The sequence below is a fragment of the Ranitomeya imitator genome, chromosome 1 (assembly GCF_032444005.1).
Source record: "Ranitomeya imitator isolate aRanImi1 chromosome 1, aRanImi1.pri, whole genome shotgun sequence".
Classification (NCBI taxonomy): domain Eukaryota; kingdom Metazoa; phylum Chordata; class Amphibia; order Anura; family Dendrobatidae; genus Ranitomeya; species Ranitomeya imitator.
This window is the reverse complement of record NC_091282.1, coordinates 530,623,563-530,644,949: the sequence shown is the minus strand read 5'-3', so window position 1 is coordinate 530,644,949 and position 21,387 is coordinate 530,623,563. Positions and strand designations below refer to the sequence as shown.

At 47.4% G+C, this 21,387-nt stretch overlaps 1 protein-coding gene across 2 annotated transcripts in view; it reads left to right on the top strand.

Moving 5' to 3' along the window:
- The first annotated feature begins 4,948 nt into the window (after positions 1–4,948).
- Positions 4,949–21,387, top strand: part of POLR1E (RNA polymerase I subunit E) — a 57,414-nt gene continuing 40,975 nt past the window's right edge. Inside the window, exons 1-4 of one of the 2 annotated variants that reach the window (XM_069767350.1) lie at positions 4,963–5,069; positions 7,233–7,324; positions 14,905–14,981; positions 17,144–17,241. In XM_069767350.1, the coding sequence (XP_069623451.1) occupies positions 14,976–14,981; positions 17,144–17,241 (104 nt within the window). In that variant the 5' untranslated portion in view covers positions 4,963–5,069; positions 7,233–7,324; positions 14,905–14,975. Of the gene's footprint in view, positions 5,070–7,232; positions 7,325–14,904; positions 14,982–17,143; positions 17,242–21,387 lie in introns of both variants that reach the window. The other variant, XM_069767341.1, reaches the window with a different exon arrangement.

The following is a 21,387-nucleotide window of genomic DNA, read 5'->3' as shown; positions in this document are numbered from 1 at the left end:
TCCCTATTACTGCACCTGATACCTCACTACTGAGCCGCTGCTGCCGTATGTGCCTCTATTACTGCACCTGATACCCCAATACTGAGCCTCTGCTGCCGTATGTGTGCCTATTACCATGGGCGGACATACCACCGCCTGTTCAACCAATGTGGCTGCACCGAGGCTCCAGGGGGTCCCTGCAGGGCAGCTTATAATGAGGGTAATCTGGCCAATTTATCCGGCCCCGAGGCTCCAGGGGGCCCCTGGCCAGATTGCCCTCACGTGTTCCCTGCAGCTCCGCTGCCTTTAAGAGAAAACGGCAGTGGAGTGGAGCTGCAGGGATCCATCCTGCTTCCTGCCTGCATTTCCTGTCTCACACAGCAGCGGCTGAATGACATCATCATTCAGCGCCGCAGCTGTGCGAGACAGGAAGCTGCCGGTGATGGTGCGTCTTTAGGATACCATGTACAGAGGTGAGGTGTGTGTGTGTATATGCAGAGAGGTGAACAGTGCTGTGTGTGTCTGTGTGCGTGTAGGTGGAGGAGAGGGCAATGATGGGGGTGATGGGGCAGAAGGCAATGATTGGGTTGATGGAGAGGGCAATGATGAGGGTGATGGGGCAGAAGGCAATGATTGGGTTGACGGAGAGGGCAATAATAGGGTTTGTTGGGGAGGAGGAAATGATGGAGGCCGTGGAATAGGTAATGATGGGGGTGGTGGGGGAGAAGGCAATGATGGTGGCAGTGGAAAGGACAATGATGGGGTGTTGTGGAGGAGGTAATGATGGAGGTGGTGGAATGGGTAATGATGGGGAGGTGGGGGAAAACACAAGGGTGGTGGTGGAAAGCGCAATGATGGGGATGGTGGAGGAGGAGGAAATGATGGTGGTCGTGGAATGGGTAATGATGGAAGTGGTGGGGGAGAAGACAATGAAGATGGCGTTGGAATCGGTAATGATGGGGTGATGGGGAGAAGGCAATAATGATGGCAGTGCAAAGGACAATGATGGGGGTGGTGGAAAGGTGATGGAATGGGCAATAATGGGGTGGTGGGGAGAAAGCAATGATGGAGATGGTGAAGTGGGCAATCATAGTGGTGGGGGAGAGGGCAATAATGGGATATGGGGGAGGAGGACAATGAGGGGTGTGGGGGATTAGTATGGGAGGAAGGGGGATTTATAATGGATTTAAGAACAGGGGGAGGTGGAGGAAGACATTATTATCGATTATTATGTCTAACACAGTCCCTTAGTATAACGTGTACTCATTTATTATGTATAGCACAGTCCCTTAGTTTATAATGTACACACTTATTATGTATAACACCATCCTTAGTTACATAGTTTAGTTATGTATAGCACCTTCCCTTATTACGTACTATCCTCTCCAGGTATATATATGATGCCCTCCCTTATTATATAGCTTCCTCTGCTGTTATGTACAGTGCTTGTCTCTTTTATTACATAGTCTCCTATCTTGTTAAAGATAAAATAACCACTGATGGATGAGCCATTGACCAGAGTACCAGTTCATCAGCTACTACTTTAGAAAAGAAGCTTTCCCATGCTCCATCAGTCATCATTGTATTATAAAGCTAACAAGACAGGACTGTATGCTGGGCCGTATTTGCCACTAGGGCGGGACGATGCGGGGGGGGGGGGGGGGGGGAAGGGGGCACCTGAGCAAGTTTTTCTGTTTTTTTTTTAATTAAAGTCCGGAGTCACCTCCTGGCCACCCGCCTACCTGCCTGCCTACCCACCTGCCTCCCTCCCTGCCTCCTTGAAGATGTCATACTCACCCTACTCCAGCGATGCCTGGTCTCTCAGCGCTGGCAGTTCGTCCTGTGTGAGCAGTCACGTGGTACCGCTCATTAAGATGATGAATATGGATGCATATTCATGACCTTAATGAGCGGTACCACATGACCGCTCACGCAGGATGAAGGTGCTGCGCCGGGACAGAGATGGAGGGATGTTCGGCGCGGTGTGGGAAAGGTGAGTATGACAGCCAGGAGGATGGGGGGGGGGGATGAAGGAGGACAGGGAGCCGAGCCATGCATACAGGAGGGTGGGTGAGGTGAGCCATGCATACAGGATGGGAGGGGGGAAGATGAGCCATGCATACAAGATGGGGGGTGAAGCTGAGCCATGCACACAGGATGGGGGGAGATGAGCCATGCATACAAGATGGGGGGAAGCTGAGCAGTGCATATGAGATGGGAGGGAGGGAGATGAGCCATGCATACAGGATGGGGGGGTGAGATGAGCCATACATACAGGATGGGAGGGGGGAGATGAGCCATGCATACAGGAGGGGGGGAGATGAGCCATGCATACAAGATGGGGGGGAAGCTGAGCCATGCATACAAGATGGGGGGTGAGATGAGCCATACATATAGGATGGGAGGGGGAGATGAGCCATGTATACAGGATGGGGGGGTGAGATGAGCCATACATACAGGATGGGATTGGGAGGGGGAGATGAGCCATGCATACAAGATGGGAGGGGGGGTGAGATGAGCCATGCATACAGGGGGAGTGAGATGAGCCATGCATACTGGATGGGAGGGGGGTGAGATGAGCCATGCATACAGGATGGGAGGGGGGGAGATGAGCCATGCATACAGGATGGGAGGGAGGGAGCCGAGCCATGCATACAGGTTGGGAGGGGGGGTGAGATGAGCCATGTATACAGGTTGGGAGGGGGGATGAGATGAGCCATGTATACAGGATGGGAGGGGGGGAGATGAGCCATGCATACAGGATGGGAGGGAGGGAGCCGAGCCATGCATACAGGTTGGGAGGGGGGGGGGGGTGAGATGAGCCATGTATACAGGATGGGAGGGAGGGAGCCGAGCCATGCATACAAGTTGGGGGGGGGGGGGTGAGATGAGCCATGTATACAGGATGGGAGGGGGGGATGAGCCATGCATACAGGATGGGAGGGAGGGAGCCGAGCCATGCATACAGGTTGGGAGGGGGGGTGAGATGAGCCATGTATACAGGATGGGAGGGAGGGAGCCGAGCCATGCATACAAGTTGGGAGGGGGGGGGGGTGAGATGAGCCATGTATACAGGATGGGAGGGGAGGAGATGAGCCATGCATGCAGGATGGGAGGGGGGAGATGAGCCATGTATACAGGATGGGAGGGGGAAGATGAGCCATGCATGCAGGATGGGAGGGGGGAGATGAGCCATGCATACAGGATGGGAGGGGGGAGATGAGCCATGCATATAGGATGGGAGGGGGGGAGATGAGCCATGCATACAGGATGGGAGGAGGGGAGCCGAGCCATGTATACAGGATGGGAGGGAGGGGGCCATTATGCAGTATGAAGCATCATGTGTGGCCATTATACAGTATGGAGCACTGTGTGGCCATAATACAGTATGGAGCACTGTGTGGCCATTATACAGTATGTATCATCATGTGTGGCCATTATACAGTATGGAGCATCATGTGGGGTCATTATACAGTATGGAGCACTGTGTGGCCATTATACAGTATGTATCATCATGTGTGGCCATTGTACAGTATGGAGCATCATGTGGGGTCATTATACAGTATGGAGCATCATGTGTGGCCATTATACAGTATGGAGCATCATGTGTGGCCATTATACAGTATGTATCATCATGTGTGGCCATTATACAGTATGGAGCATCATGTGGGGTCATTATACAGTATGGAGCACTGTGTGGCCATTATACAGTATGTATCATCATGTGTGGCCATTGTACAGTATGGAGCATCATGTGGGGTCATTATACAGTATGGAGCATCATGTGGGGCCATTATACAGTATGGAGCATCATGTGGGGTCATTATACAGTATGGAGCATCATGTGGGTCATTATACAGTATGGAGCACTGTGTGGCCATTATACAGTATGGAGCATCATGTGGGGTCATTATACAGTATGGAGCACTGTGTGGCCATTATACAGTATGGAGCACTGTGTGGCCATTATACAGTATGTATCATCATGTGTGGCCATTGTACAGTATGGAGCATCATGTGGGGTCATTATACAGTATGGAGCATCATGTGGGGTCATTATACAGTATGGAGCATCATGTGGGGCCATTATACAGTATGGAGCATCATGTGGGTCATTATACAGTATGGAGCACTGTGTGGCTATATTTTTTTTTGTTTATAATTATTGTTTATGAAGCAGTGTGATCAGCAGTCCTAATTGGGTGTGGTTGGGGCGTGGATATGGGTGTGACTAGTTGTGAAATGGGTGTGGTCAGAGGCATGGCTTAAAATTTGCTGCGGCGTGCTTAGCGCGCCGCAAACTTTGTCCCTCTATCCCTTCTTTAACAGTTGGGAGGTATGGTTATAGTTTCGCTCAGCAACTATTTTTCTGGAATAATCTGGTTCAGGTATATAATGACCCCATCGCATGACCCCGTCACATGACCGGGGGGCCCACAGTGTCTGAACAGCCCGGGGCCCTGGCTACCCTTAATCCACCCCGGTCTCTATCCTGCCTCTCTGATTAATGCCCTCCATGCCCAGGTCATGCTGATCACAAGGTGAGCGGGCAACAATGATGAGAGCTGCCTTTAGCATCCGGCACCTGGGATCAGTGTGAACTATACCGCTTTTCCCAGGCGCGAAACGTGTCACACAGATGCCACTCACTGACACGGATATATCAGAGGCCTAACACATCAGCCGTACTAGCTCCGACCAGAGATTACTGGCTAGCCAATATTACATACAGGACGTTTGCAATCCCTTCATTTATACAATGCTTTTCTTGTATAGTAATGGCTGGGGCCTAGTTACTACCCCATGTACTATGGCGCCTCCAGGCTGAGGCTGGGCATTATACAGCGGAATCCCAGCTTGCTATCCACATTGGTCTGTTAGTTGTGAGTGCAGTGCGCGGCAGTGACCAGCAGAGGGCGCAGGCTGGCGCACACACGGATGGCGGAGGGACAGTGGGCCCTCTCTATTGCACGCCAGTAGCTTGTTGACTTCCCTTGCAGGAGGAAGTGCCCGGAGCACACGTGTGTGAGACATGGCCGGGAAGGCGAGCTGGGAGTACCGAGGAGACCCGGAGCGGCCGGCATTGCTGGGTGAGACCTGGCTAGTAGCCTCAGCGCTGTCTGACAACATGGGGCTTTTTCTAGGAAAGCTGAGTCCGTTCTGGCCGGCACAGAGGTTGTCAGGTCAGGTGACTCTGCCTGGATATACATGGAATTGGTAGGAAAATGCCTGAGAAAGCTGGGTGACCGCCTCAGTGAATTAACCCCTTTCCCATCTTCATACATGGGTGTTGTTGGCTAGTGCTTGTAAATATCGGCAATTTATTGTCGTTTTTAGCCACTCTTCTGATATTAACACTGTTCTTTACAGCTTGTTGCCTTGGCGACCGGCCACCACTGCCAAACAGCAGAACCAGCGTAGTGCCTACAAGCCTGTTGGGATCGTGAAGCGCGCTGTGACCTCCGAACCCCGTCCACCTCAGCGCAGTGGTGGTCTGTCTCCGAGACCACGAACTGGAAATCCTAATCAGCACTGAATTGAAAAAGTGGTATTTTTAATATCCGACTTCTTTCTTTTACTTCATCCCGAGTTTCTTTTTTTTTTAATTTAATGTAGCCTTTTTTTTTTCAAGTTATGAGTTGTATTTTTTTTTTTTGTGCCACCACCAGTTTTGTTTCCATGGCATTCTGACCACTTAGCTACCCTAGACTCCGGTGATCACAGCATCTAAGGGCGGGGGCGGACCACCGTATAACGTGCGATCTGTCTTTTGATGGGCAGCACTTGTCCAATTTTTTTTTTTTCCTTTGGACCAGTCAGCCAAATGGAAAATCACAGTATGCAAGATTTACCTCTGAAAATCAGATGCCACTTCCCCATTCAACTCTATGGGTCCGTGGAACAATATTGGACTGCACTCAGATGACATCCAAGTGCAGTCCGACTTTCAACATACATAGGAGTGAGATTAGATCACTTACTGCAAGCTGAGGGTTTTTTTTTTTATGCTTACAAGCCTATGCCGATGAAACCCTGAACAATACTGATAAATTTTTTTTTTTCCCAAGTGTAAAAAAACAAAGGGACCTCCCTGATATCAGTACCTGGAGTGGTGTGCATGAACTTCTCATTCATTCTACTGGTGGAGTCCTAACCAAAGTTTTATTTTTATTATTCATTTTGAACACCTCTACACATCTCCTATGTAGAGCTGTCAGCAGTTTTACAGTCTGTTGCCAGATTTGTTTAACCCTTTACTGCCTTATGATGCACACCATACCATATATCCCATATTCTATGGGATGGAATGGACACAGGGGCTGTGGGAGGCAAAAGGTTACCTAAAACTGTTCTGCTATGAACAGGATCACCGCTGTGTGTGATCCTGGCTGTTTAACTCTTTACATGCTGCGATGATATGACAGAGCAGTTATTGTATCCCTTCCCAGCCACACAGCGTAAGGAATCAAATGCTTTATAAAGAGCAAAAAAAAAAAAAAAAAACCTGACCTGTATTTGATATTGCTGCATCAGTAACGCCCCATACTATAAAAATAGTAATTTTGCATTAAAAATAATTTCCAGAACCTTTTTGTTGTTCATCCTGTCTCATAACAGAATGCAATTAAAAAATGGTTTTCTAAAAAAAAAAAAAAAATCATATGTACCGATGAAAACTACAGACTGTTCCACAAAACAACAAGCCCTCGTGCAGATCTGTAAATGGAAAATTGATGTCTTTTGGAATGACGACCTAAAGGGAAAAAAAATTGTTTCGAAAGGGAGTTTTCTTATGCGAAAGAAGTAAAAAAATAAATTGAGTATCATTGTAATCCTATGGACCCCCAGAATAAAGTCATCATGTCAGGTTCTACTGCAGAATTGTTTGGTTTATCCTTGGTTTCTTACCCAGCAACACACATCTGTACCGGTGAGAATGCGCTTTCTTGTAAAATGCAACTGTGTGCAGAAATATAAAAAGATAGTTCTGGGGCTCCATTTTTTTTAAAGTTTTTAAAGTGTTTTTTTTTTTTTTTTACTTTTCTTCGAAAGTAAAACATACAATTACATAAAATGTAGATTAATTGATGTTTAAGCCAACCGCTCAGGTGTAAATGTGGATAATGGCCCTGATCAATTTCCTCTCATTTTGGTTGGTTATGCCATTATCACATCATGCTTAGGTTTTTTTATGACTGAAAGCTTTCTTGCTTATAAAGTAACTTTCTGGTAATTTTCTCTTCATTTTGCAGTCCAATTTTCAAATGGAACAGTTCAGACTCAAGAAAACGTTGTGTTTAATTTATATAAAAATAAAGACTCTTCTAAGAGGCAAAGAATACTGGTAAGACCACTCAGTGCTAACCAACCTTATTACCACTTGTGCCTTTAACCCCTTAAGCCCCGAGGGTGGTTTGCACGTTAATGACCGGGCCAATTTTTACAATTCTGACCACTGTCCCTTTATGAGGTTATAACTCTGGAACGCTTCAACGGATCTTGGCGATTCTGACATTGTTTTCTCGTGACATATTGTACTTCATTTTAGTGGTAACATTTATTCGATATAACTTGCGTTTATTTGTGAAAAAAATGGAAATTTGGCGAAAATTTAGAAAATTTCGCAATTTTCCAACTTTAAATTTTTATGCCCTTAAATCACAGAGATATGTCACACAAAATACTTAATAAGTAACATTTCCCACATGTCTACTTTACATCAGCACAATTTTGGAACTAAAATTAGGGAGTTATAAGGATTAAAAGTTGACCACCAATTTCTCATTTTTACAACACCATTTTTTTTTAGGGACCACATCTCATTTGAAGTCAGGGGTCTATATGATAGAAAATACCCAAGTGTGACACCATTCTAAAAACTACACCCCTCAAGGTGCTGAAAACCACATTCAAGAAGTTTATTAACCCTTCAGGGGTTTCACAGGAATTTTTGGAATGTTTAAATAAAAATGAATATTTAACTTTTTTTCACACAAAATTTATTTCAGCTCCAATTTGTTTTATTTTACCAAGGGTAATAGGATAAAATGGATGCCAAACGTTGTTGTACAATCTGTACTGAGTACGCTGATACCCCATATGTGGGGGTAAACCACTGTTTGGGCGCATGGCAGAGCTCGGAAGGAAAGGAGCGCCATTTGACTTTTCAATGCAAAATTGACAGGAATTGAGATGGGACGCCATGTTGCGTTTGGAGAGCCCCTCATGTGCCTAAACATTGAAACCCCCCACAAGTGACACCATTTTGGAAAGTAGACACCCTAAGGAACTTATCTAGATGTGTGGTGACCACTTTGACCCACCAATTGCTTCACAGAAGTTTATAATGCAGAGCCGTAAAAATAAAAAATCATATTTTTTCACAAAAATGATCTTTTCGCCCCCAATTTTTTATTTTCCCAAAAGTAAGAGAAGAAATTGGACCTCAAAAATTGTTGTCCAATTTGTCCTAAGTACGCTGATACCCCATATGTGGGGGTAAACCACTGTTTGGGCGCATGACAGAGCTCGGAAGGAAAGGAGCGCCATTTGACTTTTCAATGCAAAATTGACTGGAATTGAGATGGGACGCCATGTTGCGTTTGGAGAGCCCCTGATGTGCCTAAACATTGGAACCCCTCACAAGTGACACCATTTTGAAAAGTAGACCCCTTAAGGAACTTATCTAGATGTGTGGTGAGCACTTTGACCCAACAAGTGCTTCACAGAAGTTTATAATGCAGAGCCGTTAAAATAATTTTTTTTTTTTTTCGCAAAAATTATTTTTTAGCACCCAGTTTTGTATTTTCACAAGGGTAACATAATAAATTGGACCCCAAAAGTTGTTGTCCAATTTGTCCTGAGTACGCTGATACCCAATATGTGGGGGGGAACCACTGTTTGGGCGCATGGCAGAGCTCGGAAGGGAAGGAGCGCCATTTGGAATGCAGACTTAGATGGATTGGTCTGCAGGAGTCACGTTGCATTTGCAGAGCCCCTGATGTACCCAAACAGTACAAACCCCCCACAAGTGACCCCATATTAGAAACTAGACCTCCCAAGGAACATATCTAGATGTGTTGTGAGAACTTTGAACCCCCTAGTGTTTCACTACAGTTTACAACGCAGAGCCGTGAAAATAAAAAATCCTTTTTTTTCCCCACAAAAATGATTTTTAGCCCCCCCCAATTTTTATTTTCCCAAGGATAACAAGAGAACTTGGACCCAAAAAGTTGTTGTCCAATTTGTCTCGAGTACGATGATACCCCATATGTTGGGGTAAACCCCTGTTTGGGCGCACGGGAGAGCTCGGAAGTGAAGGAGCACTGTTTTACTTTTTCAATGCAGAATTGGCTGGAATTGAGATCGGACGCCATGTCGCGTTTGGAGAGCCCCTGATGTGCCTAAACAGAGGAAACCCCCCAATTATAAATGAAACCCTAATCCAAACGCACCCCTAACCCTAATCCCAACTGTAACCCTAACCACACCTCTAACCCAGACACACCCCTAACCCTAATCCCAACTGTAACCCTAACCACACACCTAACCCTGACACACCCCTAATTCTAATCCCAACCCTAATCCCAACCGTAAATGTAATCCAAACCCTAGCCCTAACCCTAATGGGAAAATGGAAATAAATACATTTTTTTTAAATTTTATTAATTTTCCCTAAGGCTAGGTTCACATTGCGTTAGGGAAATCCGTTTAGCGCTAGCGGATTGCGCTAACGCAATGTCTTTTTAGGTGTCGTGTTTAGTGGTCGCGTTAACGTCCCCGCTCTGGAAGATCGGGGATCGGACCTCAGGCGCGCCGCGGACGCTGCAAGCAGCGTCCGAGGCGCGCCCCAAAAGAACGGCACCTTGCTAGCGCGAGCCCAAAATGGCACGCTCTAGCGATGCGCTACACCCGAAAATCACATTGCTGTCAATGGGTGTGCTAACGGACCCGTTGCACGGCGTTAATTGTGACATTTTCGCCATGCAACGCTGTCCGTTAGCGTTAACCCATTAACGCAATGTGAACCTAGCCTAACTAAGGGGGTGATGAAGGGGGGTTTGATTTACTTTTATAGCGTTTTTTATATCGGATTTTTATGATTGGCAGCCGTCACACACTAAAAGACGCTTTTTATAGCAAAAAAGTTTTTGCATCTCCACATTTTGAGAGCTATAATTTTTCCATATTTTGGTCCACAGAGTCATGTGAGGTCTTGTTTTTTGCGGGATGAGTTGACGTTTTTATCGGTTACATTTTCGGACACGTGACAGTTTTTGATCGCTTTTTATTCCGATTTTTTGTGAGGCAGAATGACCAAAAACCAGCTATTCATGAATTTCTTTTGGGGGAGGCGTTTATACCGTTCCGCGTTTGGTAAAATTGATGAAGCAGTTTTATTCTTCGGGTCAGTACGATTACAGCGACACCTCATTTATATCTTTTTTTTTTATGTTTTGGCTCTTTTATACGATAAAAGCTATTTTATAGAAAAAATAATTATTTTGGCATCGCTTTATTCTGAGGACTATAACTTTTTTATTTTTTTGGTTATGATGCTATATGGCGGCTCGTTTTTTGCGGGACAAGATGACGTTTTCAGAGATACCATGGTTATTTATATCCGTCTTTTTGATCGCGTGTTATTCCACTTTTTGTTCAGCATTATGATAATAAAGCGTTGTTTTTTGGCTCGTTTTTTTTTTTTTTTTCTTACGGTGTTCACTGAAGGGGTTAACTAGTGGGCCAGTTTTATAGGTCGGGTCGTTATGGACGCGGCGATACTAAATATGTGTACTTTTATTGTTTTTTTTTTTTTTTTTTTTTAGATAAAGAAATGTATTTATGGGAATAATATATATTTTTTTTCTTCTTTATTTAGGAATTTTTTTTTTTTTTTTTTTTTACACGTGTGAAAATTTTTTTTTTTACTTTTTCACTTTGTCCCAGGGGGGGGACATCACAGATCACCGATCTGACAGTGTGCACAGCACTCTATCAGATCGGTGATCTGACATACAGCCGGGCAGGATTAGAGCTGCAGCTGCAGCCTGATCCTGACCCGGAAGTGCTCCCTGCAGGACCCGGATGCAGCCCGGCGGCCATTTTGGATCCGGGGACTGCAGGGAGAAGACGTTCGGTACACGGTGAGCACATCACCGTGTACCGATCGTCTCAGGGAAGCCCGCAGGGAGCCCCCTCCCTGCGCGATGCTTCCCTGCACCGCCGGCACACCGCGATCATCTTTGATCGCGGTGTGCCGGGAGCGGTCCGTGACCGCTCCTGGCACATAGTGCCGGATGTCAGCTGCGATAGGCAGCTGACACTCGGCCGCGCTCCCCCCGTGAGCGCGGCCGATCGCATATGACGTACTGTCCCGTCACTGGGAATTAAGTTCCAGGTCACCTGGACGGGATAGTACGTCTTATGGGATTAAGGGGTTAAATGAAATCTGTCAGCAGGTTTTGCTACATCTGAGAGCAGCATGATGTAGGGGCAGAGACCCTGATTACTGTGATGTGTCCCTGAACTCCTTGCTGTATTTTATAAAATCATTGTTCTATCTGCTACAGGTCTACACATATACACGTTTTTAGTAAAGTGAACCTGTGGGCACAGTTTTGTAAAGAAAAGCCATGGCTGTAATGGCGCTGTTACACTGATTACATGGATACCTTTGGTGGTGAAATCCGCTTTGTGGTTCTTCTGTAATCACCACTTTGTTTTCTGCTAATTAGATTTTGGTGCACAGGGGCCGGACTGTACACGGGGTCTTCTCCTGTCTGTAATTTCTTTAGTTGTCCAGTCAAAACTGAGAAGTCTGCAGTCACTCTGTGTGACTGCAGACTTAGGCTACGTTCACATTAGCGTTGCGTCGGGCGCAGCCGCGGCAACGCATGCATCATGCGCCCCTATATTTAACATGGGGGGCGCATGGACATGCGTTGCGTTGCTCTTGCGTTTTGTGATGCATGCGTCACTGTGGCGCAACTGTCAGAGCGCAGAGGACGCTGCATGATGCAGTTTTTTCTGCGCCAAAAATCATGCAAAAGTGAACGCATTCGTCACAAAAAGCTGCGTTGTGCATGTGTTTACATTTGCGTTGCGTCGCCGACGCTGCACCGCACAACGCAAATGTGAACGTAGCCTTATGAATGCCCTGCAGGTTTCAGACCCGGGACCGGAGGGTATGTATGAGTTATACATACACCTGCCTGTGGCCGGGCCCTCGCTCCTTACACTTGTATTGTTCCAAGACTGTGTCCCGTCTAGTGATGCGGCCAGCCAATGGGCACCCACTGGCCGGGGATATGTACAGGTCCTTCTCAAAAAATTAGCATATAGTGTTAAATTTCATTATTTACCATAATGTAATGATTACAATTAAACTTTCATATATTATAGATTCATTATCCACCAACTGAAATTTGTCAGGTCTTTTATTGTTTCAATACTAATGATTTTGGCATACAACTCCTGATAACCCAAAAAACCTGTCTCAATAAATTAGCATATTTCACCCATCCAATCAAATAAAAGTGTTTTTTAATAACAAACAAAAAAACCAACAAATAATAATGTTCAGTTATGCACTCAATACTTGGTCGGGAATCCTTTGGCAGAAATGACTGCTTCAATGCGGCGTGTCATGGAGGCAATCAGCCTGTGACACTGCTGAGATGTTATGGAGGCCCAGGATGCTTCAATAGCGGCCTTAAGCTCATCCAGAGTGTTGGGTCTTGCGTCTCTCAACTTTCTCTTCACAATATCCCACAGATTCTCTATGGGGTTCAGGTCAGGAGAGTTGGCAGGCCAATTGAGCACAGTAATACCATGGTCAGTAAACCATTTACCAGTGGTTTTGGCACTGTGAGCAGGTGCCAGGTCGTGCTGAAAAATGAAATCTTCATCTCCATAAAGCATTTCAGCCGATGGAAGCATGAAGTGCTCCAAAATCTCCTGATAGCTAGCTGCATTGACCCTGCCCTTGATGAAACACAGTGGACCAACACCAGCAGCTGACATGGCACCCCACACCATCACTGACTGTGGGTACTTGACACTGGACTTCAGGCATTTTGGCATTTCCTTCTCCCCAGTCTTCCTCCAGACTCTGGCACCTTGATTTCCGAATGACATGCAAAATTTGCTTTCATCAGAAAAAAGTACTTGGGACCACTTAGCAACAGTCCAGTGCTGCTTCTCTGTAGCTCAAAAGTGGCTTTACCTGGGGAATGCGGCACCTGTAGCCCATTTCCTGCACACGCCTGTGCACGGTGGCTCTGGATGTTTCCACACCAGACTCAGTCCACTGCTTCCTCAGGTTCCCCAAGGTCTGGAATCGGTCCTTCTCCACAATCTTCCTCAGGGTCCGGTCTCCTCTTCTCGTTGTACAGCGTTTTCTGCCACATTGTTTCCTTCCAACAGACTTACCATTGAGGTGCCTTGATACAGCACTCTGGGAACAGCCTATTTGTTGAGAAATTTCTTTCTGGGTCTTACCCTCTTGCTTGAGGGTGTCAATGATGGCCTTCTTGACATCTGTCAGGTCGCTAGTCTTACCCATGATGGGGGTTTCGAGTAATGAACCAGGCAGGGAGTTTATAAAAGCCTCAGGTATCTTTTGCATGTGTTTAGAGTTAATTAGTTGATTCAGAAGATTAGGGTAATAGGTCGTTTAGAGAACCTTTTCTTGATATGCTAATTTATTGAGACAGGTTTTTTGGGTTATCAGGAGTTGTATGCCAAAATCATCAGTATTAAAACAATAAAAGACCTGACAAATTTCAGTTGGTGGATAATGAATCTATAATATATGAAAGTTTAATTGTAATCATTACATTATGGTAAATAATGAAATTTAACACTATATGCTAATTTTTTGAGAAGGACCTGTATAGTCTGAAACTGGCGATTCCCCGCAGCTCACAGTGCGTGCGCTTGGGGATTCATAAGTCTGCAGTCACACAGAGTGACTGCAGACTTATCACATTGTGTTGTCTTTTTATTGTTACTCATTTTGTTGTAAAAAATGACTTCACAGCATGACTCTCCAGGTCAGTACGACTATGGCAATACCAAACTTGGCTAGATTTATTTTTATCTTTTTTTTGGATTGCAAAAAAATAAATATTTAAAAGTAAAACAATTTTAATTTGTAACATCTCTTTACTGGATCCGTAAAGTTTTTACTGTTACATTAGCAACGTGCTTTTCTTGAAAAAATATTTGGGATACATTACTTTTTTTTTTGCATTTTTAAAGAAGTTGTGGTGCTTGAAAAAAAAAAAAATCACAATTCTGCCGTTATGATTTTTTTTTCTTTTTGTAGAAGTTACTTATCCAATAATTTATTTTATGTTTTGATAGGACTTTTTTATGGGGGGAAAGGAGGGAAAATTTTGTTTTGCATGTTTTGAAACTTTGTATTTTTTTTTTGCTTTGTTTCTTAATTCTCTAAGGGGCCTTGAACGTGCGATCATCCGATTGTTTCTATTACACACGGCGTTACTACAGTATGTGGAGTACACTCCACACACCTTAACGGTCTAATTGATATGTCTGTAGTGGGGCATTAAGGGGGCATTAGCTTAAGGCCGGGGTCACACTTGCGAGTGCAATGTGAGAAACTCTCACCAGTCTCTCGCCTCAATACCTGGCACTGCCGCCGGCACTCGGGACCGGAGCGTTCAGCTGCATAGAAATACATTCAGCCGCACACTCCGTCCCAAGTGCCGGCGGCAGCATCGGGTATTGATGCGAGCGACTCACGTGAGTTTCTCACATTCCACTCGCAAGTGTGACCCCGGCCTAAGACACATAATTGCACTAAAGACTAAATATAATATTTCAAGCCACTAGTCTTTCATAACTTAATAAATGCTACTTCTTGAACTGATGTTTTCCATTTTCTCTTATTTTTAGACTGCACAAACAGAAAGACTAAGTTATATCGGTAAAAATTTCACACCTGAAGCCTTGAAGTCCAGCTCATTATGCAGGTAAGATACACTAAAGCCACATTGAAATGTGGGACAACTCTGCAAATCTGCAGTTTTTTTTTTGTTTAAGGCAAAATCTACCCCATATTCCAGTCAAAACAGATTTTTATGCAGTTGGTGAAGTGTTTTGCATTGTATTGAACTTAAAAAATTTCGTGACACTTTACAGATATGATTATGACCTTTTACAAAGAAGTAAACCCTCCTAAGCTGACTATATACCTTGATATCTGCGATCCGATGTTTTCCATAGAAATGCACAGTTTTTATATGCAAATGAGCTCTTAAGATCTATGGGTAGGACACAGATCTGCCTCCAGAGCTTATTTTAAATAAACGGGGGCGTTACCAGTGTCAGACATGTAATGACTGACAATCTGCTCTCAAAATCTCACACAGCTCTCCAGTAAAATCCGAATTAAAGCAGTACAGCAGAAGTGAAGTTTGTAAAAATGCAGCAGTACTTGTCCACTCATAGTGCTGTCAGCTCTGCTGCAGAGTTGTGCCGGATTATAACAGTAGAGCAGCAGAAATGTTTGTAATGAGACAAACGTCACCTCTGCTGTACAGTGTTGGCTGTGATGTCACTGCAGAGTTGTGTGTGATCATAAGATCAGAGATTGGCCACTTTATGTCTCACACTGGTAAGGCTACTTTCACACTAGCGTTTTTTGACGTACATCGCAATGCGTCGGTTTGGAGTAAAAATGCATCCTGCAAAGTTGCCCGCAGGATGCGTTTTTTCTCCACAGACTTTCATTAGCAACGCATTGCGACATATCGCCACACATCGCATCCGTCGTGCGACAGATGCATCGTGTTTTGGCGCACCGTCGGCGCCAAAAAAGTTACATGTAACTTTTTTTGTGCGTCGAGTCAGCCATTTCCGACCGCGCATGCGCGTCTGTAGCTCCGCCCCGGACCTTACAATGGGGCAGTGGATGTGTTGTAAAACTGCATCCGCTGCTCCGTTCATTTTTTCGCAGTTAGCATCGGTACGTCGGGCCGACGCATGGCGACGGCGCCGTACCGACGCTAGTGTGAAAGTAGCCTAATGCCACTTTCATTTACATAAGCTCTGGAGGCAGATTCTCAGGGAGATCAGTGTCCGTCCCGGTCCTAAATGGTTCCAGAGCCTTTGGCGCAAAGTGTCCTTGATACTTACCGTATACTTACCGAGATTTTCAGCCCAAATTTTTGGGCTGAAAGTGCCCCTCTCGGCTTATACTCGAGTCATGGTCGGCGGGTGAGGGTGAGAGAGGACTGTCGCATACTCACCTGCTCCTGGCGCTGTCCCCTGCCTGTCCCATGGTCTTCGGGTGCCGCAGCGCTTCCTCTGTTCAGCGGTCACATGGTACCGCTCATTAACGTTATGAATATAGACTAGGGGTGGAGCTGCATATTCATTCCTGTAATGAGCGGTACCAGTGACCGCTGACAGAGGAGGAAGCTGCAGTGCCCGGAGATCATCTGTCAGGGAGAAGGAGCCGGGGACCGCCCCGGAGCAGGAGAGTATTTCATATTTACCTGTCCGCGTTCCACCCGCCGGGCACCGCTCCGCTCCGTCTTCCCGTCCTCTTGCTGTGACTGTGCAGGTCAGAGGGCGCGATGACGTGTTAGTGTGCGCGCCGCCCTCTGCCTGAACAGTCACTGCGGAGAGACGGGACGCTGAGGAGCAGCGGGCAGCGACGAGAGGTGAGTATGTCATTTTTTTTTTATTGCAGCAGCAGCATTACATGGGGCACAGCTTTATGTGGAGCATCTATGGGGCAATAATGAACGGTATGGAGCATTATATGTGGCACAGTTTTATATGGAGCATCTTAGAATATTTTCAGCCTGTTTCTGAATTCCAGAGAGGGTGAAACGTCTGTGAGGGTCCGAAAAAAGTTCTGTGGCTCTCTCAGACAACACAGTCACACTCAAACAGGCATTTCTGTGTTTGGAGGCATATTATGAATAATTAGAATAATGGCTATGCAATGTGTATTGGGGCCTTGAAGGGGTTTTCCCACAAGCAAAAGTTAATTTTAATCAATAGGTCTTGGAATAATAATCATTTCTACAATTGGATGTGTGTATATAAAATGTTCCTGTGCCGAGATAATCTTATAAATGTGCCCCTGCTGTGTACTGAGTAATGGCTGTGTCTGACTGTACAGGAACATGGTCTGATCATACCACAGCTCCTGGACAGGGGAGGAAACAAAAGAGTATACAGACAGGACAGCAGGGGATCGCATCTGATTCTTTCTGTGAGGTAAGACATTTCTCTGCCTCTTATAAAAACAATGTTTTATTTCAAAGAACCATTTACAGTCCCATGCTGTAATGTTTGTTTACGCTATACTGTATTTATACTTTTATTATTATTATTATTATTATTATTATTATTATTATTACTATTATTACTGTTTTGCGTCCTCCCCTGCCCTGGAGATGTGGTATGGTCAGACACAGCCATTATACACTACACACTACACAGCAGGGACACATTTATAGGATTATCTCAGCACAGGAACATTTTATATACACACATCCAATTGTGGAAATGATTATTTTCTTTATCGCCTCTCATTGGGGGACACAGGAACCATGGGTGTATGCTGCTGCCACTAGGAGGCTGACACTATGCAAATAACAAAATTAGCTCCTCCTCTGCAGTGTACACCCCACCGACTGGCATTAAACTCTTCAGTTTAGCTTAGTGTCAGTAGGAGGTGGACACGGGTCTTTCATTAGACCCTTATCTACTTCAATGTGCGTCGTTTCTTTTCAGGTTTTTTCCGGAGGGATACAGGGTGAGCAGTCACACCTGTATTCCCACAATGCGGACTATGAGTACGGCGTGTACTGCCACCCCATATCCTCATAGATCCCTCTCCAGGACCAAGATCCTAGCACACAAGCGTGCTCAGAAGTCCGTTCCTGGCTCCGTCCCCCACCCACTCGCCTACCAGAGCCTGTCGGTTGGAGGAGACGAGGACGTCCATCACAGCTCCGTGGACGTCTCATTCCCCTCAGGTTAGTAACGGCGTGGGATGTTTAGGTGAGTATTTCCCCTCCATTCCCCCGGGATCTTTTCTCCAGATGTCCCCCTGTCCTCCCTCATGGCGTTTATTTTAGAGGGATCCCAGGGACAGCCATAAGCTCTTCTTCCTTAGCGGCCGCAGTTCTCTCCCTGCAGCCGCACAGCCCCTTACAGAGTCACAGCCTAGCAGGCTGCCGCGCCGCTTCCCCCTGCGGTCTCACTGCTCGGGGGCCACAATGCGTCCTGTGTCTGCACGGCGTCCTTGGCAGGATGCCGTGCCACTTACTTTCTGCGGCGCTCCGACGCCGCGATTTTCCGGCGGAGCTCCAGCGCCGCGATTCTCCGGCGCCGCGAATTTCCGGCGGCGCCGGCCTCTAATTTAGGTCCCTGCTTCTGCCGGGGCCTACTTCTGGCGCCGCGACCCCGCCAGTTCTGCTTTCCCAGACAGCCTTGGCAGGCTGCCGCTCTTCTCAGTCCCTGCGGCGCACTGCTCCGGCGCCGCGGTTCCCTTCTCCGGCGGCGCCGGCCTCTAATTTAGGTCCCGGCTTAGGCCGGGGCCTACTTCCGGTTTCTCGGCTCCTCACTTCCGGTTCTGCGGGCGGGCTTTTTCCCGCCCGACTTACTGACAGTACTTACTGTCAGACGCCCCTGCGTCTGGCTCCGCCCCCTTCCTCCTGGGACACTCGTCTGGTGTGAGCACCGCTTTGTACCGGCAGCAGCACCAGCTCTCGCAAGCGCACCCGCATCTTCTGTGGGCACAGCTCTATCTGCGCTGAATACAGCTCCTCAGGGCACTGCATCGACAAGTGGGACATCTTCCAGGACCGGGTCCGTGAGTAGCTGCACTGCAGACTGACACCCCCCTCTGCCCACTGTCCCCTAACCCACTGGCATCTTCAGGGTCCCTAAAAATGTCTACCTCTAAAGGGGGCCGCTCTCGTCCCCCTACCTCTTCATCTTCTGCCTTAGTCACGTACTTTGCATGTTCGTCCTGTAACAGCAAACTTCCCTCAGGTCAGTCCTCCCCGCTGTGTCAGTCCTGCAGCAACCCGATTGTTCCCACCGCCCAGGATCCCCCGGCTGTTCCGCCCGAGAGTGATCCCCCCCATCCCAGGCTGGGCCGCCTCCCTGTCACAATCGGTGGCCGATTTAACACGGGTATCTCAAACCCTAGTGTCCGCGCTGGATCGGTTACCCCTGCAGACCCCTGCAGTGGCCAGCGGGTCGCCCGAGCCCTCCTTGATAAGCCACAAAAGGTCCAGACAGGAACGTCGGTCTGAGTCCTCTTCGCGCTCCATCTCGCCGCTCGGCCCTCCCCCGCGGTTGGTGTCCCACCGATCCTCCTCCCCTGAGTCAGGCGAGGCATTATCTGATGCGCCTTCGGAGGATACTTCGGAGCTGGATCCTAACCAAATCGCCACCATGAGTGAGACAGTCCAGAACCTCATTGGGGCAATAAACCAAACATGTGGCATCAAGGATCCCTCTACGGTACCCGCAGATCAGGCGGTTTCGTTTAGACGGGCCAAACCACCTTCAAAATTTTTCGCTCCTCATCCTGAATTCGAGGAAATCGTGTCCAGAGAGAGAGAACCCCACTAGGCGTTTTCAGAGGGGAAAACGCCTGGGTGTGTTATATCCTTTTCCTCCAGAACTTACCGCCAATTGGACGGCCTCTCCCTCGGTGGACCCCCCTGTTTCCAGGCTGTCCACCAACACGGTGCTTCCTCTGTCCGGCGGAGCATCTCTGAAGGATTCTAACGATAGAGTTATAGAATCCTTCGCGAAATCTGCTTTTGAAGCGGCTTCAGCGGCTCTATGTCCAGCTTTTGCATCCACTTGGGCTTCAAAATCCATCTCAAAATGGGCCAAGGATCTTCGGCGAGGTATCCTGGATGGGGCGCCTCCCGCGCAATTAGCGGAACTTGCCAACCAGATTTCCCACGCTGGTGAATACCTGGTTTCCGCCTCCCTGGATGCCGCGTCTTGTGCGGCTCAAGCTTCCAGCAATGCCGTTGCCATCCGCCGGACCGTTTGGCTCAAGGCCTGGCAGGCGGACTTGTCCTCCAAAAAGTCCCTCACTAGTCTGCCCTTCCAGGGCTCTCGCCTCTTTGGTTCCCAGCTGGACCAAATAATTAAGGACTCCACCGGGGGTACAAGTTCTCTTCTCCCCCAGGCTAAGCCTCGTCGCCCTCCTCCTAGACGACAGTTTCGTTCTTTTCGGCCTTTTCGTCGCTTCGCTGCGTCAAACTCCTTTTCCCAGCAGCAACAGAGGCCACAGGCACGTCAAGAGAAGAAGGCAGTGTCCTTTAGGCCCACTCCGTCCTGGCGTCCTCGTTTCTCCCAGGGTAGATCCTCCAGGCCCAGGACTGGAAGATCCACCTCGGCATGACTCTCGGCAAGACTCCAGCCCAACTCCCAGATTGGGCGGCCGTCTTCTCCTTTTCAGGGACGTCTGGATTTCCGCAGTAGAGGACGCATGGGTCAGGGAAGTTGTATCCTCGGGATACAAAATAGAGTTCGCTTCCGGACCTCGGGATCGTTTCTTCCAATCCCATCCTCCAAGAGACCCCGCTCTAGTTCCGGGCTTCTTCTCAGCCATCGCTTCTCTGCTCAAATCCGGGGTAATCGTTCCCGTCCCAGAAAAAGAACGCTTCACGGGTTTCTACTCGAATCTTTTTGTGGTACCGAAAAAAGACGGCAAAGTTCGCCCCATTCTGGACCTCAAATTGCTGAACAGGAGAGTTCGCCTGAGACACTTCAGGATGGAATCCCTTCGTTCAGTAATTGCTTCCATGGAGGCTCAGGAGTTTCTATGCTCAATAGATATCCAGGACGCCTACCTCCATGTCCCGATATTTCCCGGACATCACCGTTTCCTGCGCTTTGCAGTGCAACGAGATCATTTTCAGTTCGTCGCCCTGCCGTTCGGTCTCGCAACCGCGCCAAGAGTGTTCACGAAGATCATGGCGGCGCTGATGGCCATCTTGAGAGTCAGAGGCCTGGTCCTATTTCCATATCTCGACGACATCCTCATCAAGGCTCCGTCCTTCGCTCAGGCCCACGAAAGCCTGTCCATTGTTCTCGACACCTTAGCCTGTTTCGGGTGGCTGGTAAACCGGAAGAAGTCCTGCCTTATTCCTTCTCAGCGCATCATCTTTCTGGGCATGCTTTTCGATACTCGTCAGAGCAGAGTCTTCCTTCCCACAGACAAGAGATCCACTCTCTGTCGGGACATACGCTTGCTCCAGGGTCCTCGACCTCCCTCCCTCCGTTCGGCCATGAAGGTTCTGGGGAGGATGGTAGCTACATTGGAAGCGATTCCCTTCGCCCAATTCCATTTGCGACCCCTTCAGCAAGCCATTCTGTCTCAGT